Source organism: Ruditapes philippinarum, unplaced genomic scaffold (genome assembly GCF_026571515.1).
Source record: "Ruditapes philippinarum isolate M1 unplaced genomic scaffold, ASM2657151v2 ctg1548_1_1_1_1, whole genome shotgun sequence".
In the NCBI taxonomy this organism is placed as follows: Eukaryota; Metazoa; Mollusca; class Bivalvia; order Venerida; family Veneridae; genus Ruditapes; species Ruditapes philippinarum.
Genome location: NW_026859508.1, coordinates 107,878 through 134,911, shown reverse-complemented (window position 1 = coordinate 134,911; position 27,034 = coordinate 107,878). Strand labels below are relative to the sequence as shown.

The 27,034-nt window shown below is 32.7% G+C and overlaps 1 protein-coding gene across 1 annotated transcript; it reads left to right on the top strand.

Annotated features, from left to right (window-relative positions):
- Positions 1-9,761: 9,761 nt before the first annotated feature.
- On the top strand, positions 9,762-18,452 carry LOC132756748 (DNA fragmentation factor subunit beta-like). Its single transcript, XM_060747885.1, has 5 exons — positions 9,762-9,768; positions 12,856-13,050; positions 13,715-13,794; positions 14,727-15,001; positions 16,620-18,452. The coding sequence occupies exons 1-5, from the start codon at positions 9,762-9,764 to the stop codon at positions 16,813-16,815; spliced, it is 753 nt and encodes a 250-aa protein (XP_060603868.1). The 3' UTR covers positions 16,816-18,452.
- Positions 18,453-27,034: the final 8,582 nt, after the last annotated feature.

Below are 27,034 nucleotides of genomic sequence, written 5' to 3'. Positions count from 1 at the left end.
AACAAACCTAAACGAAAACTGATACAAAAATGCATTTCATTTGAATCATAGATGTACTTACTATATTAACTTAAACGAAATTGATACAAAATGCATTCATTTGAACCATAGACGTACTTACTGTATAAACCTAAACGAAACTGATACAAAAATGCATACATTTGAATCATAAACGTACTTACTGTATTGAATCTAAATGAAACTGAAAAACAAAATGCTTATATTTCCAAGTTTTATCCTTTAGCCTATTTTAGGCATAATATTTACATCAAAAGTTTGAAACTAAGCTGTCGTCATGAAAATAGGACTAATTAAACTGAACATATCCAACATTTTCAATTCTTTTTAGCAGCGGACCTTCTGTAAAAACGTTATCTATATATTTAAAAACCATATTGCATCATGAAAGAAAGCCCATTAAGATCAAGGTTAATTGTAATCACCAAAATGCAAAATAATAAAGCACCACCAGACTACCTGAATCAGACTTTAACGGGACTTCTGGTATACTATTGCCGATTTCGTTAAGTAATGCGCATTCTTGTCGGACTGCTCAAATATCTAGTATGTGCCCTTTTCTACTAGTGACAAAGACTAATCACCCGTTTCAGCAGTGAAGAACAAGCAATGAAGAGGGACGGAATTAAAGGAATGGTGAAAAAAAGTGAGGAAAAACAAGTCATTCTAAAATAATTAATCAAGTAAGGGTCAAGACTAATAAATAACATTGCATCTACAATAATCTTACAAACTAAAGTCACACCTCCTTTGTAACGTTTGAAATGACACTCTATTTATTTCATATTCATTTAAAAAATAACTTTTGCATTCGCTTTTGCAAACAGAATGCACCGCGTAAAACTTGCTATTGTTAAAAGAATTATTAATCAAATACCATCGAAGCATCCCCACCCTTGCTGTTGAACGGCTTTTACATCCCCTGATTTCCTCTCCCACGATATATCAGCTCCAAAATCCTGGAAAGAATTCGTAAATTCCCACGAAATACACCATTTTGTCGGGGGTCGGCAATATTTAAATATATCCACGTCAAGAGCCATTCGATATAACAGATAAGTGGTTAATCATATTGCTTAATAATTTGGAAATGTACACAAAAGCCAGTATGAATAGAACTGATTAAAAGTATACACACGGACGATGGATCCAAATAATATCATTAGATCTAAAACACGTTAACACTGATATCCAATAAAAAGAAAGTTTGTCACAATACAAATCATGGAATGTCATAAAAAGGTAGTAAATGGACCATAGTAAATAGAATCTAATAATCCCTTAACACCCAGCGCAATATGATCGGAATTAGTCCGAAATATTATAAAGCCAAAACATCGTAACACTTCAGTAAGTCAAGAAAATGGTATAACACTCTAAAAATCAATTAACCTTGACATACTTTTACCAAAAGAAAATAAAATCAACTGATAACAAATATTTTTGATGGCCTTCGAATTGCCAGAAAACAATTGCACATAACAACAGTATCGTAAAAAAAAATAAAATTTAAAATTTTATCGCGGGGGAAAAGAACATAATCAGTCAATCAATTGTAAAAGTAAAACTCGCCGGGGATAAGAGAAATGAAATGATAAGTAAATTATTCAATAAGGTGTGGCCTACTTTATATCAATACATCGAGGACAATCTAATGACACTTGACATTTAATATAATCAATTCTACATGGCTTTTCAGCAAGTTTAAACAAAACCGAAAACAAATTTAATCTGAATACGATATGCGGGTAACAGGTTTAGGGTCAGTGATCGCGTTGCTCCAAAACACGTAATTTTGACCTTTATTACTAACGCGTTCTAGAAGGAGCATTCAATTCGCGGAAGGAATGAAGTGTAAATTCATACCTTCTTTCAGAAAATAGAAAAGATCAAATACCTTAATTCATAAAATCAATATGAAAACAATTAAAATATGTGAATAACAAAAGACTACACTTTTAAGTCGAAGAATACGCCATGGGCGCTTCCCATGCCAAACCGGCCCCCATCCTCCCCCCACCCCCCCCCCCCGTACCGAGAAAACGGGACCTTACGGAACGGCAACACATCAAAAATTACGAATATTATTAAGTAGTATATAACAGCAAACGTTAACTGAACAGGACGACTAATTCTGACAAGGAATTGGATTAGGCGGACGACAAAGCGGCCCACAGTGTCCATGGCTGGGAATCAAAACGGCTGACCTAACAAAATAAACAAAACGCCGCCATCTGGGCGAAAAATATTTGGGTTTAAACTCGTTGAAATGAAAAAAATAAACTGTAAAACAAGATATATATACACACGGCTACACATTCCCTTCGTTCGGTAAGTGCCTCACAATATTTGTAAACAAAAGTTATAGCGAACTGCAACTCGCGCGAGCAAATTATGAAAATGTGATCACACGCAAGTTCAATAGCTTATCTATGTTTCCCTTAAATCAATAATACTCGTTTCAAGCTCAACCATAAACGTGTCAAAACAATCCATGCATTTCAAACTCATTTAAAAGAGATTTTTCCAGAAAAAGATACGAAATGAACGACGCACGAAAATAAAAATATACGACGCAGTGTATTTTTCAATTGCAGGCTGATTATTGTAAACATTTTAAATATGTCTAGGTATGCCAAAACGTCCTACAAAACATTCGTTTACAACTAAGCAAAAGTAGAGGTCACTCATTGGCATAAAAATGAAATGTAAAACAATTCTAATGAAGGCTGCATTTCGTCGCATTAGTAACTAACATAATCATCTACAAATTCCCGAAACGCGTATCAAATGCAATATACTTGAAACACGTGATCTACCCCTAAACAACGTGTGCTAGCTGTTGCCTTTTAGCATCTAAAAACTTGTTCACGTACGAAAGGAGATTACATTTGATACAAAATTCAATATTCCAGGTAACCGTCCAGGACCCTGTAAGACAGAATTACATTTTCTTAAAAAAAAGAAGAAACACAAAATACAAATTGAAAGTCCTCGCTATCGGGAATGCGCAAATGCATGCATACCTGTTACTGTAAGAGCAATAATTTCCGTCAATTCCGTATTACTTGTCTTTTACGTGCCAATTGTATGTATTCATTCTAATATCACGAGGACAGATGACTATATTGAAACTGAACAAAAAATTTTTAAAATAATATAAAAATGTAAGCACAAATATTTGCAATAGGTTATGTTCCGTTTAGTCATTTAGTCAGCCCGCGGAACTTACCCCCTGCGTTCTTTAATCGCCGATGAGGAAATTACGGAAAAATTTTAAAAAATGTCCCTTTTATAGCTTGCACTGAGTATCATTCTCCATCAAGCAACTTTCAAAATCGACGTTACAATATAACAACTACAAATATTGTAAAAAGTGTCCGTTAAGGGATTTACGCTAGCACGATAAAATTGATACATATAGGCAGACATGAATCTCAACATATTGAGAATTATTAAAGGTTTTCACAATATTGAACAGAAAATGTCTGATACGTATCGAATTTTCACAGACGTAAGACATACATCTTAACATACCTTCATACTAAAGTGTGATTATATAATGGAAATTGCCTAAAAACTAAAAACAAAAGTTTCAGAAAACTCACGAGGATAACCCCCTGTTTACATTAAATCTCTGCTATTAAACCGAAATAAGAATTTAAAATTTATCTCTTTATAATTACAAAATTAATATCTAAAACTTTCACTCAGAAGTAATAAAAAAGCTGCTTACTGACCGCTGACGTAACACAATTTTGTTAAAAAACAGAATCAGAACAGGTTTTTACTGATTCGAAATCAATCACTTGAACGAAACGCTATGAATTCGAAAAACCACCAGGGACTTTTTATTCTTTGTGGAAAACCTATTCAAGCTAGTTCAAATGTCGGGCTCTGCAGGTACAACATGTTGCTGAAATAATGCACAGAGCGCACCTAGGTCCTCGCCCTAATAAAAGCTAATGTGTTAATGTGAAAATTTGAAAAGAACCACAAAAAAGCAGTCCAATCAACCAAAACATGCAGACACAGTTAACTTAAGCGTACTACCAAAAAATTTAAGTTAATAGATTTCTCTACATTTTTTATGCAAAAAAATTGGGATAATATGAAACATACAGGAAAAATAAAAAATATTTCAGATATTATGATCAATAAAGGCAACATGTTCAGTTTAACTGAAAAGTACTTCCCGCAAATGTAAACTTTCAAATTAAATGTAATGATATGACATGATTCAAATATAAAACAGAACATGCGTCAACATCCGAAAAATGACTGTTTAATCTAGCGCAAGTGATATTCCATAAAATAGAAAATATGCCAAACTATCCCGTTAAAAGAACTGCAAAAAATACAACTGCTCGTATCGAATTATTTTCACTGCGTCGATCATTAGTAAAATCATTATTTAGAAAAAAAACATTCTTTAATAAAAAATTTATAAATGAATGCAAAAAATTAATTCGGAATTAGTGAATCCTGGAAACAAATCATATAAAGATTGGAAGAAAAAACGATAATCAAATATTGAACTGCGTCGTATCCACACAATTTTCAATAAAAATCTGCCTCGCTTCGAGTTGCAAGTCGCTAAAACTTTGGTTTACAAAATAGTTCAAGCAAATATACGGGGAACGAAGCGGAAATATGTACGTGTAATACAATATCTGTTTCAAGCATTCCAACAAAAGAGTTAAAACAAAAACATACGCGCCAAGAGCGGCTTGTTACATTTGTAATACGACCATTGAAACCAGCCTGAGGTAGGAGCTCGGAGTTGGCGCGACACCCTGAGAACAAAAATCCCAATAATTACGATAAGCAAATACACATTCTCATTTTACCATCCAGTTATAAGAACGGGCAATTAAAGATGATAAACTTGAAGCAAAGTAAAGATTACGTGTTCAATCTATACACAAATTTATTTATATACTTATCCATTCCTCTAACCCACCAACAATGAAAGCAAGGCCCTAAAATTAATCATTTAACCTTTTGCACATAGAACTAGTTTCGCATAAATATAAAATCTCTTTGAATCAAGTAAACATGTAAAAAACATTAACATCAATTTCTATACAACTGATTCTTCATAGTTATAAGTAAATATAAAAATAAAAACAACCGTAAACCATTCCCTAACACACATCTGTAGTAGTAAAGACTGCATTGAGATCTTTGAACTAATTTACATATTTTAATTTATTAATTCAGGCATTATTTTATTATTTGATTATTGATGTTAATCTAAAACGAATTTCAAAAGCAAAACTGCTAACATGAAAAAAGAACTTATGTTAAAAACAAATGATTATAAGTAAGTTTAAGTAATGTTTCACAGTAATCAGTCCACATCCGATAACTACGTCCTGATAACACCTAACATAATAAACCATTATTCTGCTATACTTATAACCACATTAGCCCAACACTATCAACCTATCGAATTCTGTAACAGCAGAAAGAGAAAAATGAACATAAAAACTTAAACTGAGATAAAGTTACACAGAAAAATTTCACCTAGCCTGAGATAAACACCAACACCCTCCATAACAACCATTAAAGCAATTTAAATACAAAACATCACACGAAGTGTGATAATTGATCATATAACATCGAACAAAAAAGTGCGGGCCTATGTTAACCCATAAAGTCGATAAATCGAGTAAAATTGTCTTAAATCAAACCATAACCGTACAGACCGGTACTGAACCGTACAACAACGATGTCATATGCAAAAGGTTCAACCCTTGCTTGACCGAGAAAATCCGCTTTTTTTGTACATACTCGCTGCTACATTCGAGCTAACTGACTCAACTACCCCAAGGCACGATGGAGCTCAATACCGACCAGTCAACCCGTGTATAACCGAGTAAACCGATGGAACCACGTGCCCAAGCTGGTTCTGGTAACGGGCTTAATACGTGACTTGCATTTAATTTATATTAAAGAATTTCTCGAAATAACTAGCAATGTCGCATAGGACATAGATTCCCCATATCCAACTGTTGTCAGGTTAGGAATTCGACAAAACAGCGGGACAGCATAAACAGACAAAGGCAATCAAAATACCTCCATCCTCGAACTGAACCCGGAGCACTCACGGTCCATACACTACGACAGGATTTGAAGATATGTTGAGTGACTAACAAAATTTACCTAACTAAATTGCAAAAGAAAATGACAAACCATAAAAAACTGCTGTGGTAGTTCATGTAATCAACACATTGTCAACAAAACTGATAATCCACAGTAAACTAACCTATTACATTGCTTCCCAAATTCTGTCGCTAGTTGTCTTGAAATCTTTTGGTCAAGTATTCATCAAGGAACATACTACATTAATATTATACAGCGTTAAACATATCACTTTGAATAATACAAATGTTACCAGTAACACAAAAACTCTTATTAAATATGGATAAACATACTCTCACCGCAATGGAAGCGGCGGCCAAAGTTGTAAAGATCTTCAGTCGATGAGGTGATTGTTTACTTATACTAGAAGAAGTGGTCATAACTTAAGAGAAAAGAATCCATAATTAAATGATATAGCAAAGAAAATTTAACAACACTTTGAAGACTGATGCCTGGTCTTTTCCTAATCCAAAGCCAGAACAGAACATATTGGTTCACCCCAAGCAAGTCAAATACATGTTGAATGTGCATGATAGCAGCCAAAAAGCATCAAAAGAAATTTTAAAATGCATGAGTTTACTGGCACCAATTCTAGCTCTCGTTCGAAAAAAAAGTGAGCAATAATCGGCTGACCGTGTTATGTGGATTGTGAAAATCTGAAGTATTCATAATCAGCATTGAAAACTTTGAATACTGTGCTTTATCATTAAAGATGCATACCAAAGGGTACAAAAGCTATATTAGTCAGATGGCCCTTTTTAACAACAATTTATTAAAATTGCTTATTAAGTTCATGATTCAAAAATCTAAAAGTTTCAATATATAAAACTTGAAACCTTGCATATCTGTCAAGAAAGATGATCAAGACAAGCATTATCCTAAAAGCAAACTTTTAGGAGTTATGCCCCCTTTTCAACTTAGTTATGTTCCCTCATTGGATAGAATCTAGTTGACCAAGAAAAATAATCAAGTATGCATTTTTGTTTCCATTACTTTGCTATTAAGGTGCCTTTCTGTGTTTTATCTTTCGGGATCCACTAACTAGATGTGTTCGATAGTCATGCCCATTGCAGATGAGCGATCAACACTTGTTGCTGAGTTTATTACAATATTTAAGTAGCGAATAATGTCATGTATTGACCACTTAAAAAAAAAAACATGTATTAATTATGTTCTTTTTTTTTCTTTCTTTTTCTGCAACAAATTGTTGTATTGCAATACTGTGTCAGTCATACGTGAATACATTGTAAGATGAAATACATTTTGCCATTTATAATTTCTTCTCATTAAAAACGAGCTGAGTGACATATTATAGCACAGAGTCCATCCAAAAATACGTAAAACAGCGCTGGACTTGTCATTAAAGATGGCATACAATGCTCGCAGGAGAGGAAATGGAAAAAAGGGATTCCCTTACAAAATTACCTTGTTAATTCAAAAATAATGAAACTTACATGGCTCAATATATATAATTAAATAAAAAAGAATTTCAACAAAATAAAATAACATTTTCCATATTTTAACCATTAATATTATAACAGCATCCGTGAAAATATCATGTAAAAACGATTCTATCAACAGTAAAAATATAGAAAAAAAGAAAGTTCAAATGTTTACCCAATGAAGTTAACACTAATCAAACCATAAACATATTCTTTAAGTCGAACTGAATAACCCCACATTTCTACACCCACCTGACCTTAATGAAAGATCATAACAAGCATTTTAGTAATCATTACTAAAAAATAAAAACAAAACATTTGGAAAAGCTCTGTATTATGGAAATACTTATAAAAATAGAAAAAAAGAAAATAATTTAATGCATACATCATATCCAAACTCCACTAGACCAGTTTCGCACAAAAATCTGCAGTTTCACCAAAATCAGAGCGAAACTACCATGTGAATTTTCAAAACAATAAAAACCTTTCATCAAAAATTATTATAAACAATCCCGAGCAATTGTGCTTTTATAAAAGACATAAAAGTGTCGGGGGCATCAAAATTTTAAAAGCCTAACACAATATTCTGACGAACATTCTATTACATCGGCTAAACAACGTTAGATGCACAGCTTTACACTGAACATAAGTAGTTAAGTCCAAATACACACAAATATCATAACATTGAACATCGAAAAGTAACAATGAAAGTTTTCCTTATCGCGAACATTTTAAAACACATAGACTAGTCGCGTGACCCTCGTATAGTAACCCAGCTAAAAAAAATAATTTTAACATGATTCAATAAGAACAATAACTAACTTACAAATTAGCTATTTTCTTTTATTAATAAATTTGTTCCACACGGAATTATAGTACAAGTATACTGCCCTTGACGAACACAATGATTAGATAGAATTCAGTAAGTTAAAATCTACACAGGCACCCCTCATCCTCCAATCTAAACTTCACTACAATTATCCGAACAATCAATCGGGACAGAACTGGGACACTTAATCTTACGTCATCACCTCACACAGTACTGCTTCAATCGGGGAACGATTACACAAGCAGGGCAAGTAATAACTGACACATTACTTTCCTAATATATCACGCCAAAAAAATCGTTTTTTATGTTTAATACTGCTCAAAAGGACCCATAAAAATTCGATGCTAATTGTAAGTATTTGGTCTAAAATTAAGCATGAAAAGAAAATAAGCAAACCTTTCGGGGGAATTATGTATCGGAAAAAATCGGGGGAAATTTCATGCTTGGTTACAAAATAAAATCTTAGGAACACATTACCAAGAATCTAACAAGTTCGTCATTAATCAATTGAATCGTCAACAAGTGCAAGATGCGATAGGGAGAGAAGGTGTGTGACAGCAAAAACTTTTAGGGAACTTTAAAAAGGATTGAGAAGCCGAGGAAGACATTAAAAGCCCTTTGAAAATGAGAGTGGAATTTAGTTTATTTATGACCAGCCTTTAATTTAAAGATTTTTATCGATGATATAGCAGACATAAAGTATAACAGTAAGATTCTATAATTCAAAATACAGTTAAAATATTTGCGAGATTGGGCCATAAGTTAAATAACCGCCGACCCCGCAAAACGAAAATCGAAAAACATAACAAATTAAAACACAGGTCGGCCAAAACACGCAATTAAGTGAGGGCGCAGGCGCGAAGTAGAAAAAAAACTTTGCCCCATGGCGAGGAGAGATAAGAAAAAAAGGCGCGCCCCGTAGCGAAAACACCTAATTAGCCACCCACAATTAACATTTGTGCCCGCGACCTAATTTCAACGTGTAATATATCGACTTCGCTTGGCAGGTCGCGCGACAAATACACGCTGATAGCGGGGCTCGGAATTCTTAATTAAACTCGGCGCCCGCCCTTAATTCAAGCCAAATTTCAGAACCACAAACTTGAAAGATACTGCATTACATGATTGGGGAGGCAAGGGCTTACCACGACTCAGGCAATGGCAAAGTAGCAAATCAATATTAAACAATCATAAAAAACTATAGAACATCTGTTAAATTCGCAATAAATAAAGGAATGACAGGGGTACAAAGATTGACGCACATTGGATAGATAAGCATCCTTTAAGAATGTACCAGCTCAAACTGTGCGGTGTAGAAAGAGAGAATGGGAGGTAAAAATACTGATATCTTAGAACACTTTGGAAAGACAATACAAGACCAAATACGTAAAACATATAACAAGACAAATTTACAAGAAAAGACAAAACAAATCATGAACAAAATGATTTGTGCATGAACAAAACCTGTTACAAATAGGATATGATCACAGGAACTTGAAATTCTATCACTATTAACGATAATATGCAAAATATACCCCCTATATATTATAAAAAAACACAAGGAATGAAACGCCTTTTCCCCACCCGAACATAATTTACGCCGAACAAAACAACGGATCAAAATAATCTATCTGGCCATTTCGATAAACAATACATAAATGCATCAAATACCACCGATAACTTTTTTAATTTCGTAGCTATATATGAATAATTCAACATTTTCTGATTATTTCCCACGATCTGAGTTTGTCGCCGACTCCATTTCGTGACGTCACTGGATGTTGATTCGAGGAGAATAATATTTATTAATATTATTTTTAACAAGTTCCAAAAATAACAAGTTTGCAAGTAAAATACTGTCAAACTAGAACAAATGACTGATTTATTTCTTACGACAGGGCTGAATTTATTTGATGGGCCATATCAAATAGAGTACTCAATTTTTTTTTAAAAACGAAAGTACTATTTCAAAGATTTACCGTTCTTGTTTGGGGTTTCCCTTTCAAATGTATTTATAAAAGTAATTTGTTAAAAAAGTTTTACATGTAGATGTTTAAATCTATTTACATAGAATAATTTGTATAAAAGTTTTATACATACCTGTTATTTTTTTAGCCTTATTAAAAATAATTTTAATAAATATTATTCTCCTCGATTCAAAATCCAGTGAGGTCACAGAATGGAGTCGGCGACAAACTCAGATCGCAGGAAATAATCAGAAAATGTTGAATCATTCCTACACAGCTACGCGATTTTAAAAAGTTATCGGTGGTATTTGATGCATTAATGTATTGTTTATCGAAATGGCCAGATAGAATAATTTGATCCGTTGTTTTGTTGATTTGTTCGGCGTAAATTATGTTCGGGTGGGGAAAAGGCGTTTCATTCCTTGTGTTTTTTTAGCTCGACTATTCGAAGAATATGAGAGCTATTGTAGTCGCCCCGGCGTCGGCGTCAGCGTCCGCGTCGGCGTCTGCGTTGGTTAAAGTTTTTTGTAAAGTCAAATATCTCAATTATTACTTGAGATATTCAATTGAAACTTACAATACTTATTTATAGTAACAAGGTACATAAGATTGACAAGTTGGATAACTCTGCCTACAATATTGACAGAATTATGCCCCTTTTTAACTTAGAAAATTTTGGTTAAAGTTTTTTGTAAAGTCAAATATCTCAATTATTGCTTGAGATATTCAATTTAAACTTACAATACTTATTTATAGTAACAAGGTACATCAGATTGACAAGTTGGATAACTCTGCCTACAATATTGACAGAATTATGCCCCTTTTTAACTTAGAAATTTTGGTTAAAGTTTTTTGTAAAGTCAAATATCTCTATTATTGCTTGAGATATTCAATTGAAACTTACAATACTTATTTATAGTAACAAGGTACATCAGATTGACAAGTTGGATAACTCTGTCTACAATATTGACAAAATTATGCCCCTTTGGAACTTAGAATTTTGGTTAAAGTTTTTTTGTAAAGTCAAATATCTCAATTATTGCTTGAGATATTCAATTGAAATTTAAAATACTTTTTTATAGTAACAATGTTCATCAGTTTGCAAAATTGCATTACTCTGCCTGCAATATTTGCAGAATTATTTGCCCCTTTGAAACTTAGAAATTTGGTTAAAGGTTTTCAAAGATATTTACTTGAAACTTTACACATGCACTTAGGTTCATAATTGGAAGGTCATAATTGTATGTCATTGACCAAGTTCCATAACTCTATCTTGCATTAAGGCTGATTCATATCCCCTTTTCTACTTAGTCTCTTGGTTAATGTTTACATGCAAGTTTTACATATCTCAATAACTTTTAAAGATATTTATTTAAAACTTCACATATGATTTAGGGTCATAATTGTAGGTCACTGACAAAGATCCATAATTCTATCTTGCATTTAGGCGGATTTTTCTCCCCTTCTTTCAACTTAGAAATTCTTGGTAAAGTTTTGCTTGTAAGCTGTTATATCAACAACTACTGAAGGGTTTGTGCCTTTTTTGGGACAATTTTATGCATTCATGATAATAAAGCAGTGATTTACTTGATAAAACATCTTAATAACAAGCCTTTGTACCTTTTCTGTCAAATTTATGTATTCATAGGTAATTAATATTATTATACTCAATAAAACACCCTAAGTGACATTTCCTTCCGAATAGTCAAGCCAATACTGTATAATTAGACCCTCTCTAAGGCCTATAACATGAATTTATAAAAAAAAATTTAGCCCTTTTGTGAACTTAAAAAATTTAACAGTATCAAAGCTCTTTTACTATCAAGCACTTAGAATAGTCGAGCATGCTGTCCTACCGACAGCTCTTGTTATAGTATATAGGGGGTATATTTGGATATTATAATTAATATTGGTTATTTGATAGAATTTCAAGTTCCTGTGGTATGATTGAAGTTATCTTACACAACTTATGCTATTGCTTAAATATATGGAATATGGTGTTCAAATTTAGTAAGGCATACACTAACATTTAACAGTAAGGTAAGCTAAAAAGGTTAATGTAATGTCTCAAGTGTGTCATGTGGTTCTGGTAACAATAATGTGGCTCCTGCAGATTTCGGGCACATGCTAAGTTTTGTTTTAGTACAACAAAAGATAAACCTGTGAAAGCACCAAACAATGATGCATTATAATAATTCTTATGTTAATGTATTTTTACGATAAAAACAATTTTTTGCTCAGGTGGGGTTATTTACCTGTGAAGAAGTTAATGACACTAGTTGTGTCTTTTCTGTAAAATAAAATGGCTGGTATTTATCTGCTGTGTGAAACAGTAATAAGAGATAATAGCATGTTGATCATGGTCATGAATATATCACTTTGTTGATAATGGCAGGAAATAAAGTATTTAATTGAGGTAATCATTCTAAGGCATGCATTTAACCCATTACAGCCGGAGCCTTGATTCACAATGCACTAAGTAAACTGTATAATGTAACTAAGAAGAACCAGATAGCTGATCAGATACGAGACATGCTGACTGACGAAGGTTCGCCGGAGAAAGTTCATATCATATCACAGTACCTGGAGTTGTTAGAGACCGACCCAGACTCGGAATATAGATACGAGAATGAAGATTGGTTTGAAGGTAGAAATTGATGTTTCTTACATGCATGACATATTTAATGTTTATTTATCATCATCATGAAAATGTTTAAATTGGGCAACTTTTTCCAATTGAGTGTGAGTTATATTATTTTCGGGATGTTAGTCACAGTACAAAGTTTCTCAATCCTATAAATAGCCACTTATTCTTCCAAATGAACTGATGTGAAGAATTAATTCATAGAACCTAGGTTTAAAGATATGTACAGTTTTATATCTTTACTCTTGTTTGGGCATAAACAACCAAGTGGTTAATATCAATGACTTCCAACAACTTGAATCTCAATGCAGTGAGTTTTGAATCCCACCAGGGACTTGGAAGCATTCATTGAGGAAGCTATCCATCTAGCTTACGAAACATTGGTGGTTCTACTCAGATGCCCTTTTCGGTTTGAAATAATACACAGAGATGCAGATGTACCATGGGTCTTTCTCCACTTATAAAGCTAGAAAGTTGCCATATGACCTCTACTGTGTTGATACAACATAAAACAGCACCAAACAAAAAAAGTTCTTTCAGATGCTTTAGTTTTCTTATGAATGAAAAAATGTTGTATCTCTTCTCTAATTAAATTAATCAAAACAAAAAGTTACTCAATATTCTTATAGTTGGAAATTTTAGTTAACAAAATACTTTAAACTTTCAGGTTTAAACAAGAAGTATAAAACAAAACAGGAGGTGATGAGACACAATGCTCAGACCAGAATCAGGAGTTACTTTAACTCGGTAAAAAAACATTGCTCTTTTCATATTTACAGTCATCCTTTTTGGAATTTTCAAAACAACCTGTGGCGTTCTGAAGTAGGAAAATATAGCACAAAAAATTAGAAAAAGGGAAAACCCAGAAATCATATTCTAAAAACTGAGAATGGAATTTACCCACACATTGTATCAAATTTTCAATTTCAGTTCAGTTTAACATGCATGGTTCATAGCAGGGACAGTTTTCTGTCTTTCATTCAGTTAAATTTATCAACTAGCTGATATAAGTTAGCTGTTTTTAAATCATGTTAATTGCGAAAAAAGTGCACTTAGCATTTTAGGGGAAAATACTTATATTGTTAAATTTTTTAACTTGTTTACCGAATTGAGAGTTATAGTTACTTTACCATGGTTAGCAATGGTAAAGAGATTGTTTGAACATATTTAATAATGTTTAAAAAATAACTTGACTAAGAGGTTAGTTGTTCTATTTTATTGCCATTTTAAGATTAAGACTTTGCTTCTCGGTTATACCGTAATCGAGATAATTTTGAAAATTGCAAAATCATTGAGATTCATTTCTTTAAAAATTTCTTTATTTATTTTTCTTTTTTGGACATACAATGTTATTCTATTCAGTTTTAATACTTTATTGTCCTATTATTATTTTACATGTACTTTATAAAGAAAATATCGAATTAAATTTAATATATACAATATAATTAACTTTAAATATATACTATCAAATTAACTTTATATACAGAGAAAAATCAGTATTCTGGAACAATTTATATATTATATCAGTATACTAGATTGAGATTTAAAGTAAAATCTACTTCACGGGACACTCTTCTCCATTTCTTGAGATATTTTTTATCATAATGAACGATGAATAATGTATTGTTTTCAGTATCTCAGTAACAAAATATAAACTTGAAGTATATATGATATTTAAGGCTAAGGAACAGATAGAAAAAGATAATGATGTTGGTGCTAAGGAGACACTGTCTGATTTAGTAGACCAGCTTAATGCAACTTTGAAGAAGAACGATTTCCATGGAGCATATTTTGATCGTACCGCCAAACCTAATGACCGTCTGTGTGACAAGAAAGGCTGGTTTCAGTGTGAAGGACCATTTGATAGCGAGAGATGTGATAGTTTTCATACAATAAATCCTTATGCTTCGAGAGGTTATCGGCAACTGTTTGGGTTGTGGAATTTAGATCATGTGTAAGTAGATATATCTGCTAATGTATTTTGATTTTTAACTTCCCAGAGGTAAAGTTTTTACCATCACTAGGAGATTTTGTGGCTGAGTGGTGAATATTACTTATTGTCTTCTGATCATTGCTTGTTATGATTGTTAGTTTAAATTCTACTAATATTGGTAATGAATTCTTTCTTGTAAGAAAGTTTTTCCGCTAGTTTACGGATTGCCATTCTGTCAGGTTGTTTGCTGAGATACGAGGAATGATGTCAAGGGTCACATTGAGTCTTCTTTCTTAACCATTGGAGATGGAAAGTTCTCAACTTCTCATGGTGTTGGTGTGACTGTAAATACATAGAGGATATTGAATGAGTGTAAGTTTAATACTGAATTTATTGCACGAGTTGAATAAAATTATATTGTGCGAGCCTCTGGCGAGCATAATATTATTTTATTCAACGAGTGCAATAAATTCAGTAATGAACTTACACGAATTTAATATTCTATTTATCACATACCCAAAATAAAGACCATTTAAAGTGAAATAAGAGTCATTTTTCATTTTCATGATAGGAATGTTACTAAACTAGCTATGTGCTACTCTTGTCTTAGGAAGTAAGCTTATGCAAATCAATAAAGGTGCACTTATAAGCTCAACCATCATTAATGAGCCACGTCTTGACAAAACCAACATAGTGGGTTTGTGACCAGCATGGATCCAGACCATCCGCGCAGTCTGATCAGGATCCATGCTGTTCGCTTACCAACTCTATTACAAGTGGAGAAACTGACTGCGAACAGCATGGATCCTGACCAGACTGCGCGGATGGTCTGGATCCATGCTGGTCGCAAACCCACTATGTTGGTTTTGTTGTGACACGGCTGAAATTTTAAATGTTCATGGTTGTTCATCTTAAAATAATACCCCCATTAATGACATCAATAAGTTTGTTTAATTAACAGCATTGGGTAAAAGTTTGCCCAACTTTGGTGATCACTTGCTTTTAAATAGCCTCACATTAAAGAACCTTTAAAATCTGAACTAAAATATTTGGTTGTGACATTGCCTTGTTCTATATAGTATGCTCAAACGCAATGGATTTCATATCAATGTTGGTTCACCATGACCTTGTTATGTTAGCCACTAGCCAGTACTTTCATTCATGACCATGGCTGAATGGTTAAGGTAACTGACTTCAGATCACTAGCCCATTACCTCTGTGGGTTCAAATCTCAACAAGAACTTGAATAGTATTCTTGTGAGAAATAAATTATCCAGCTAGCATAGCAAACAGAAGGTTGGTGGTTCTACCTAGGTGCCAGCTTGTGTCTTAAATAATGTAAGAAAGTGCACCTTAGGTAAAGCTAGAAAGAGAGCATTGCAATAAGCTTTTAGTGCAATCCAGTTTATTATGATATTGTATTAATTTCCAGTATGTTGTATGGGGTTGTAACTTAGTAAAAAAATAAATATGTTCAAACCAAAGCTAGAAAATTTGACATATGTCTTTGACTTTTTATGTGTGACTTAAATTCTTAATTTATTCCAACTAAAATATATGGTTTTGATATGCTTTCTTTACAAAATCATGTGAGATTGTTTAACTAAAAACTGTTTTGATATTTTGATCTTAATTTCAGTATAGAGAAATCTAGAGAAATTTTACCGACATTAATCGAGGCAGCAAAGACCAGAAAGAAACACGAGCAGATCAACTGGGAGTACGTGTATAAATTATTGTTTACGAAGAATAACCTGAAGCTCGTGCAAATTGGCTGCCATAAAAAGGCTGCGAGAACTCAGACTTGCAGTGTACAAGATTTCCTCATTAGCTGATGATCGGTTTGGGCATGGATAATAGTATTTCATGTTCTATACTGCCCTATTCTGCGGTATAGATTATTATTTATTTAAAAGAGATAGATGACTTAAGAGTATAAATCACCTGGCCCTGTGTTTACTAAGATTAAACCAAAACTCAAATACATGTATTCTCCATTGTATCGTCGTAAATTAAAATATTTATCTTGATCCTAAAATTGATCCAATTATTTTTGTATTTGTTCTGTTATTCATTGATTTTTATCTCAAAATAGGTTTGCTTCTTTGCATTTTGTTTACATTTTGAATAATTTTTATGTTCCATTCAATTCTAGCAAGATAAAATCAATTTGAGAGTTTTATATAACAATGAAAATACAATCAGGATCTTTTTATCCTGATCTTTTTCTTAGTGAACACACAGCCTGTATTGTAGACAGGGATTCACAATACATTGACACTATTGTTTTTATCAGTACTTAAAATATGGTAAATTTAACCATTGTTGTCTAATCCACTTTAATGGCCGTCACTTTCAAAGAAAATTTCAATCTTAAAGTTTAATAACAGAAAAAGGAATTATAGTTGTCACAGGATGTAATTTCTACTTGCTATTTAATTTGTCTTTCTCACAAAGGCTTTCTGTTCGGCCATCATAATGTTATTCTTTTTGTATATCATTTTCATATTTAAGAAGGTTTTTATGCCACCGCAGCATCTGCGATGCGGTGGCATGTAGCGATTCACCTGTGTGTTTGTGTGTTCTATAGATTATATAGTGAACTTAAAAAATCTTCTTGTGAAAAACCACTAGTCCAATTTCAACCAAACTTGGCAGGATTGATCCTTGGATGAAGGGCTTCCAAAGTTGTTCAAAGAATTTCATTCCATGCAGAAATCTGGTTGCCATGGCAACCAAAAGGAATTATAAGAATAAACTTAAAAAATCTTCTTGTAAAGACCCAAAAGGCCTAGAGCTTAGATATTTTGCATAAGGCATTGTCTGGTAGACCTCTACCAAGATTGTTCAAATTATAGCCCTGGGGTCCAAATCGGCCCGGCCCCAGGGGTCATTGATTTTCACTGTATGTACATATAGTAAAAATTAAAATACCCTCTTGTCTGAAGGTACTAGGCTTAGAGGTTTGATATTTGGTATGTGTTATTATCTATAGGTATTCTACCAAAGTTGTTCAAATTTTGCCTCAAGTGTCAAAATCAGCCCCACCCCGGGGGTCATAGGTTTTCCTTATATGTATATAGTAAAAACCAGCAAAGTCTTGTGAATCAGTACACTAGGGATATGGACTATTTGAAAAGAAATCTGAACATGGCTGAACAGCTTATTGAACATTATTCAAACTGGCTTAAGAAACGTCTTTTTGTAAAATGAGCACGTTTTGATATTTTCAGTTTAGATCTGATGTTTGAAATAATATTTTTGGTGAACGCAATATCGTGTGTGAAAATTCTATATTACCTACTTGTTTAGACGTAACAGCTAAACGAGTGGGGGGGAATTTTTAAGCCTATGCAGAATTCCTTTGCAAACCCTTTAGTCAAACATCAAACAAAAAAGAGAGAAATGGGGCCGTTTTAATACAACAAATAAAAAAAACCCATTATGTTAGCGACATGAACATAGCTTTACCGATTTTACATGTTGGAAACAAATCACATGCTCAATGAAAGATCCGAAACGATAATAAAAAGATCTAAGAAAACTTGAATAATATCTTGATTAAAGCGATGTCATAAAAAATCATCTTCTCTAAATTCACAAAGGCTAGATGTTAGATATTTTGCATGAAAGATTGTGTAGTGAACCTTTAGGAAGATTGCACAAATTAAAGCCCTGGGGTCAAAATTGGCCCCGCCCCGGGGTTCATTGATTTTCAATAAGTACATATAGTAAAAAATAAAAAAATGTTATTGTCTAAAGGTACAAGGCTTAGAGCTTTGATATTTGGTATATGATATCATCTATAGGTACTCTACCAAATGTTCAAATTTTGCCTCTAGTGTCAAAACTAGCCCCGCCCCGGGGGTCATAGGTTTTCCTTACATGTACATGTATATAGTAAAAACTTTAAAAAATCATCTTCTCTAATTGACAAAGGCTAGAGTTAAGACATTTTGCATTAAATATTGTGTAGTGAACCTCTAGTAAGGTTATTCAAATTTAAAGCCCTGGGGTATTTTGCATCTAGTGTCAAAACTAGCCCCGCCCCGGGGGTCATAGGTTTTCCTTACATGTATATAGTAAAAACTTTAAAAAAACATCTTCTCTAATTGACAAAGGCTAGAGGTTAGACATTTTGCATTAAATATTGTGTAGTGAACCTCTAGTAAGATTATTCAAATTAAAGCCCTGGGGTCAAAATTGGCCCCGCCCCTGGGGATCATTGATTTTCAGTCACTATGTTTTAAAGTAAAACATTAAAAATCTTATTGTCTGAAGGTACTATTGTGTTCCTACATTACTATTTAGTGTTGTATTTATGCAGTGGCATGGCATTTTTAGCTCACCATAGCCGAAGGCTCAGGGTGAGCTATTAGTATCAAAGGGGGATACTCCGGCGTCCGTCGTCATGCGTCAACAATCATCTTCTTCTCTGAAACCGCTGGACAGATTTACTTCAAATTTGGTCTGTAGCATCCTTGTGACAGTCACACTTGAATTTGCTCATGCCATTTCAATTGGCCCCTTTTAGGGGTCAACAGAGCTAAAAATAGAAAAACCATTAAACATCTTCTTATACAGAACTAATAGATGGATGATCACCAAACTTTGTCTGTATAACAGTAGCATTCTTGGATAGTCTTTTATCAAGTTTGCTCATATTGATTTGATTGGCCCTTTTAGGGGTCTCTATGGCTAAAAATAGAAAAAAACCTTTAGACATATTTTTCTACAGAACTAATTGATGGATGTTCACGAAACTTTGTCTGTAGCGTTCTTGGATAGTCTTTTATCAAGTTTGCTCATATTAATTTGAATGGCCCCTTTTAGGGGTCTCTAGGGCTAAAAATAGAAAAAAACCTTTAGACATCTTCTTCTACAGAACTAATGGATGGATGATCACCAAACTTTGTCTGTATCATTTTTGGGTAGTCTTTTATCAAGTTTGCTCATATCAATTTGATTGGCCCTTTTTGCTAAAGCTAAAATTAGAAATTACTTTAAACATCTATATCTAAAGAACTATATGATGGATGATCACCAAACTTTGTCTGTAGCATTCTTGGGTAGTCTTTTATCAAATTTGCTCATATTAATTTGATTGGTTCCTTTTAGGGGTCTCTAGACCTAAAAATAGAAAATCATTTAGACATCTTCTACAGAACCAATTGATGGATGATCACCAAACTTTGTCTGTAGCATTCTTAGGTAGTCTTTTATCAAATTTGCTCATATTAATTTGATAGGCCCCCTTTTAGGGGTCAAGGGAGCTAAAAATGATATAAACCTTTAGACAGCTTTTTTCTACAGAAAACTTATTGATGGATGATCACCAAACTTTGTTATTAGCATTCTTATAGTATCTCTTATAAAAATTGCTCATATTTATTTGATTGGCCCCTTTTAGGGATTGCTAAAGCTAAGATACCCCAGACCATGGCATTTCTTCAAATTATAGTTTAATGAAAGGGAAACAACTCTTGCTGGAATTTCTTTCATACATGTGAATGACCTGCTGTTTGCTGATGAAATTATTGAGGTCATGACCTCTTATGAAATAACTTAAGCACATTATACAAGATATATAAGAACTTAGTATCAAGCTTTATTTGGTTTCATTCATATTCACTTAATTACATCACTTCATGCAGTGTTTTCTCTAGAGAGCGTTTTCTGCGTTTTTGACACAGTACTTTTGCATTTGATGCGGTAATATTATAGCTGTGTGTTTTCCGTGACGCATGAATCTCACCATACTGTTACATTTAATCATATAGTATGTAACCTTATTAATTTTAACCTGTGGTTTTGAATTTTAATGCAGCTTCTTCTTTTTTCTTACTTAATGTCTGTAAATTTACAGATGCAAAAATCTGTAAAATTATGGCTCGTCCAAAAATTTACAGACTGTCCGTAAATATCATGAAATCCTAGACCTGTTTATTCTGCATTATTTTATTCTACATAGTCTCATGGGAACACACTTGCAACATAGATATTTCTAACAAAGCCTCCAAAATATTAGGGCAAAATATTTCAATAATTTAAATTAGAAGGGCAAGTAAAAGTTGAGCTGGACTGGTCTTTCAGCAAGTTCTTTGAAAAATAACACTGAAAAACAGTTGTTTCTGGTGAGAGACACAGGGCCATCATGGCCCTCTTGTTTACAAATGCAATCTTGTTTATATTTATGTTATTATTGTATAAATTTTTTATGTCCATAATACGCAATGTTTTTGGTTTTTTAGCTCACCTGTCACAAAGTGACAGGGTGAGCTTTTGTAATCGCTTTTCGTCCGGCGTCCGTCCGGCGTCCGTCCGTAAACTTTTGCTTTAAATGACATCTCCTCATAAACCACTGAGCCAATTTCATCCAAACTTCACAGGAATGTTCCTTTGGTGGTCACCTTTAAAAATTGTTCAAAGAACTTAATTCCATGCAGAACTCTGGTTGCCATGGCAACCGAAAGAAAAATCTTTAAATATCTTCTTTTAAACAACCCTAAGAGCTAGAGCTTAGATATTTGGCATGAAACATCTTCTAGTGAGTGTCTACCAAATTCGTTCAAATAAAAGCCCTGGGGTGAAAATTGGCCCCGCCCCGGGGGGTCATTGATTTTCCCTATATGCATATAGTAAAAACTTAAAAAATCTTCTTTAAAAGAACCGTAAGAGCTATAGCTAAGATATTAAGCATGAAATATTTTCTAGTGAATGTCTACCAAGTTTGTTAAAATAAAAGCCCTGGGGTCAAAATTGGCCCCGCCCCAGGGGGCCATTGATTTTCCCTATATGCATATAGTAAAAACTTAAAAATCTTCTTTTAAAGAACCCAAAGAGCTAGAGGTAAGATATTAAGCATGAAACATCTTCTAGTGAGTGTCTACCAAGTTTGTTCAAATTAAAACCCAGGGGTCAAAATGGGCCCCGCTCCGGGGGGTCATTGATTTTCCCTATATGCATATAGTAAAAACTTAAAAAATCTTCTTTTAAAGAACCATAAGAGCTAGAGCTTAGATATTTTGCATGAAACATCTTCTAGTGAATGTCTACCAAGTTTGTTCAAATAAAAGCCCTGGGGTCAAAATTGACCCCGCCCCAGGGGGTCATAGATTTTTCCCTATAATGCATATAGTAAAAATTAAAAAATCTTCTTTTAAAGAACCCAAAGAGCTAGAGCTAAGATATTTAGCATGAAACATCTTCTAATGAGTGTCTACCAGTTTGTTCAAATAAAAGCCCTGGGGTCAAAATTGGCCCCGCCCCAGGGGGTCATTGAATTTTCCCTATATGCATATAGTAAAAACTTAAAAAATCTTCTTTTAAAAGAACTCAATAAAGCTAGAGCTAAGATATTTAGCATGAAACAAAGGGTGTTCTAATGGGTGTCTACCAAGTATGTTCAAATAAAAGTCCTGGGGGTCAAAACTGGCCCCGCCCGGGGGGTCATTGATTTTTCTTATCTGTGTAAAGCAAAAACTTAAAAATCTTCTTTGAAAGAACCCAAAGAGCTAGAGCTAAGATATTTAGCATGAAACATCTTCTAATGAGTGTCTACCAAGTTTGTTCAAATAAAAGCCCTGGGGTCAAAATTGGCCCCGCCCCAGGGGGTCATTGATTTTCCCTATATGCATATAGTAAAAACTTAAAAAATCTTCTTTTAAAGAACTCAATAAGCTAGAGCTAAGATATTTAGCATGAAAACATGTTCTAATGGGTGTCTACCAAGTATGATCAAATAAAAGTCCTGGGGTCAAAACTGGCCCTGCCCGGGGGTCATTGATTTTCCTTATCTGTGTATAGCAAAAACTTAAAAATCTTCTTTGTAAAAAAACCCAAATAGCTAGAGTTTAGATATTAAGCATGAAAACATCTTTAAGTAAATATCTAACAAAGTTTGTTCAAATAAAGGCCCGGGGGTCAAAAACTGGCCCTGCCCCAGGGGTGTCATTGTTTTTAACTATATGTGTATAGTAAAAACTTTAAAAATCTTCTTTTAAAAAACCCAATGAGCTAGAACTTAGATGTTTAGCATGTAACATCTTCTTATGGGTGTCTACCAAGTCTGTTCAAATAAACAAATAAAAGCCCTTGGGTAAAAATTGGCCCGGGTGGGGGGGCCTATATACAGGTGAGCGACCTCAGGGCCATCATGGCCCTCTTGTTTATGAATATACAGAAATGTTTGATTACTTTGATGCAATGATGTATTAATTAGACTTATGCCTTCCTATTATACAACATGTGGCAAGAACAACAAAATTCAACAAATTGTGAGCGTAAATTTAACTCATATTGCTGAATTCACAAATTCAAAAACCTAGCTAAACACTGTTTTCCGGTACTTTCTGTACATAGCTCTGGGGAATTCACCCTAATGGAGTGTAAAAGTGAACTCTATGTTTTTGTCATTTTTTTAAATTGAACTGAAATTAAGCAGTTATTTCTTTGTAAGAAAATAATTAAATATCATTGTATGAATAATTTCATACAAGTAATGAACTAAATACACAAGTTCAGGCAGAAAATATCTTTATTTATTATGAAAGATGCCACTATGACTGTTTTAATTTAATTGATTTTCATAATAAACAATTTATTTTTTGAAAAATTTGCAAAAGATATATATTAAAAGAAACATTGATATTTTTCAAACTCATCAACTTTTTTCACCTTTAACAGTAAAATAATGATAGAAAAATAGAAATATCATGTAACTGTGTTATGTATTTCATTTGGTGTAATTCCCCAGAGCTTAATCAGTAACATACCAGAGAATGGTGTTTAGCTAGGTTTTCGAAAAGGTCAATGGGATACATAATTCCATGTAATTTGAATTTGGGAAAATCTGGTAAATTCACATGAAAGAAACACAATAAGAAATAATTGTGATGCATATTAGTTAATCTGTTGAGCTTACTTTTGAAGCTAATTTATTTTGTTATATTTAATTACTTCTTTGATAAATTACTGATTACAAATATTTTGAGTGTTGTTAAAGAAAGATATTTTTTTTTTGAGAGTGCTTGTTATACATTTGTTAAAAGTTTATTTTTTGAAGCTTTTTTATGTATTGAATTTCCGGTTACATATCACTTTAAAACAGTGCATTTATAAAATTGTCTCTCTCTCTATATATATATTTCATGACCATATTTTGTATTTATATTTTCAAACATTCCAGGCAGAGCCATGTCTCTTTTACTTTCTATTTAATATAGGGTCTTTTTTATGTGCTGTGTAATTTTTACATGAAGCATACAGTTGTTAGTTTGTCTCTTCTTCATTTTGCCAATCCATCATACTTTTACATTGAAGCCCTCTGTGGGGCAATGACCTCTTTACAACACTTCCCAAAAGGAAATTTCACAAAAGAATTTAAACTCCATAGAGCAACTCCTCTTAGCAACTACTTATTTGTCTCTGAAAATTGGTTGCTCTGAAGAGGTTGTTAAAAAATATTTAGCCATTTCTCTTAACACCTGTACATTATGAGTTATAGCTGGTTTTTTGTCGGATTATATGGCCATTTATAATACTGCACATTTGTTATGTTGCTTTTCATTGGATAATTGTGACATTTATATAGTTTAATAATATTATACTTGGCTGCTGTAAATTTATTAAGAAATCAAGTTTGCTGTTTTATAAATTCATCATAAAATTCCTGACAGGTTCTATGGCCATATGAAAATGGTTGTTGGCAATATAACCCTTGCCTTGGGACTCTGGTTATATAATTATACAAAAAAAACATTATTATTATTTTTATATGGCCATATAACCTGTCAGGGGGAATCTTTATGAGTAATAATATAAATGACTATAAGGTGATATATATGATTATAACATATTATATAACCTGAGATGCTAGGGTTATCTTAATTTATCATAGTGTTAGTTTTTCATGAGTTTCTACACTTTTAGGTCATGTTTCATTTTAATTGGGTCAAGGTTACTGGTGCTAAAAATATATTTTCCCTACACTTCATAAGCAAGTCCATGTTTTTAATTTTGTCAAAGATCTGGAGCAACTGTAAATGTTACATACACATGTACATCATATCATGTGTTCTTTATTTTAACTACTTGAATTTTCCAGGTCTTACAAATATAGTGTTTGTATTTTCTGACCATTTTCAGTTTATATCACTTGAAACTTTGTTATATATGTAACTTACTGTTTTGAAATATGTTATTAAATATATGAACATTGTTATATATATTTATATATTTATTTATAGCAGTTGTTGATATTTTTTTCTAAGAATATAGAAGTTTATTAATTTCAAAATATTGATCCATTTATTCAATTATCTGTTAATGAATAATAGAGTTTACTGTAAAATGAAATTATTTTGCAATAGCAACATGTCTGAGTAATTGGTGACGTTAAAAAGTCATGAATTTCTGTTTAAATTTCTGCTAAATATTCATTTTATTTAGATAAATTGCAAACATTTATTGTCCAAAATATAAAAAAAAAATTTAATTCATAAAATTTTAGAGTTTTGAGTATATTCCACAGAGTTGAAGCAGGGCATACTACTTTGCTAACATTATATTACTGTATTGTATATACCATTGTTCACTGTAAGTGACTGGATGTACCAGACTCAGTGGGTTTAGCTTCAGGAAAGAGGATACTGGGTTTGAGTCCTGGCTGCTCATTTTTCATACTCTGTGTGACATATAGAGATATAAAAATTAAATCAAACCTCCTTCAAAAATTAACTTTAGGTCTGTTTCTGTTGATATTTCTCAGTGATATTTTCCCCTATTTTTAACAAATCTTTTGATATTTAATGTCTGTGAAATGTTTCTGTCAATTAGCCTTTTATGAAAAGTGCTGTATTTTGTGATGATCATGTTAAAACTGACTTGTTACAATAACTGTTAACTTCCGTCCATCTTTATGTGTAGAAACTTGTATTGTCTTGAATAAGTATAATTTAAAGAGCTTCTTTATCACTATGATTTATCATGTGAAATATTTTCATCCATGTTACGAAGATGCTTATTCAGATAGGTTGACCATCCTCTGGAATGTAATTTCTTAAAGATCACTTTCAAACTTATTTTTACTTGTATATTATAATAGGACACATTCAAAAAAATTGGTGTGAATTTCAAGAAAACTTTTTTCATATTAATGTCCATTTTTTAAACTTACAAAAATACTAGTATTTTAATTCCTTTTTTAAAGAAATATTTCCCATAAAAAAAGTTGAAGAAAAAAGGATGAGCACAATATACATTTAATGTAATAGTTTTATTGAATTTGATTTTTTGCTCTATGATTTTAGCGTATATTTGTGCATTATTTTAATATTTCCTTTGTCAGTGAGGATAAAAGGACACAAATTTATTAGAATATCTTGCATAAATGTTTGCCTATTACTGAATGCATTATCTCGATTGGGAAAATTTCCCTAAGGTTTTGTAGCATTACAATGTACTCTCAACTTAAAGCTTGACTGATACAGTAATGTTGGTGGCATTTATGGGTGACAAGGGCATTATTACTGTTTTTAATGTGCTGTCAAATAATATATTCAGTTGTTTCTGCCATTCATTATTGATTTTTGTGCCGTGACTGCCCCAATTAATTTATATTGGCAGATATTGAATTTTACATCTGCCTTGAATGAAGAAACATAGATTAAAAGAGCATTACAAATACATGTCAGATCAGCTATTGAAAATGGAAATTTCAGACTTATGGAGCAAAAATGGTATATTGAGAATTGTAATATTGCGAGTTCAAACACTGTGATTATATAGATGCTACTAAACTATCACAACACTTTCTGTATGCTTTAACAACAAAACCACTTGTATATAAGAGATGCGAGGTTTTTTCAGTGTTACTGCAAGTTCTCAACAAGCTTATTGCAAGGGATACCATTAAATCTCACAATCCAATCTTTTTGTTTATATTTTGCTATATTTATCATATTTATTTTCACATTCAGCACTTTTTTCAGGTTATTATGATGTTATCCATTATTTCAACATTACAAAACATATTTTTACTTTCTACAGAAATGT

Coding starts and splice junctions, on each gene's coding strand:
- LOC132756748 (XM_060747885.1), top strand. Junction 13,051..13,714: donor GAATGAAGATTGGTTTGAAG/GTAGAAATTGAT, acceptor TTAAACTTTCAG/GTTTAAACAAGAAGTATAAA. Junction 13,795..14,726: donor TCAGGAGTTACTTTAACTCG/GTAAAAAAACAT, acceptor ATGATATTTAAG/GCTAAGGAACAGATAGAAAA.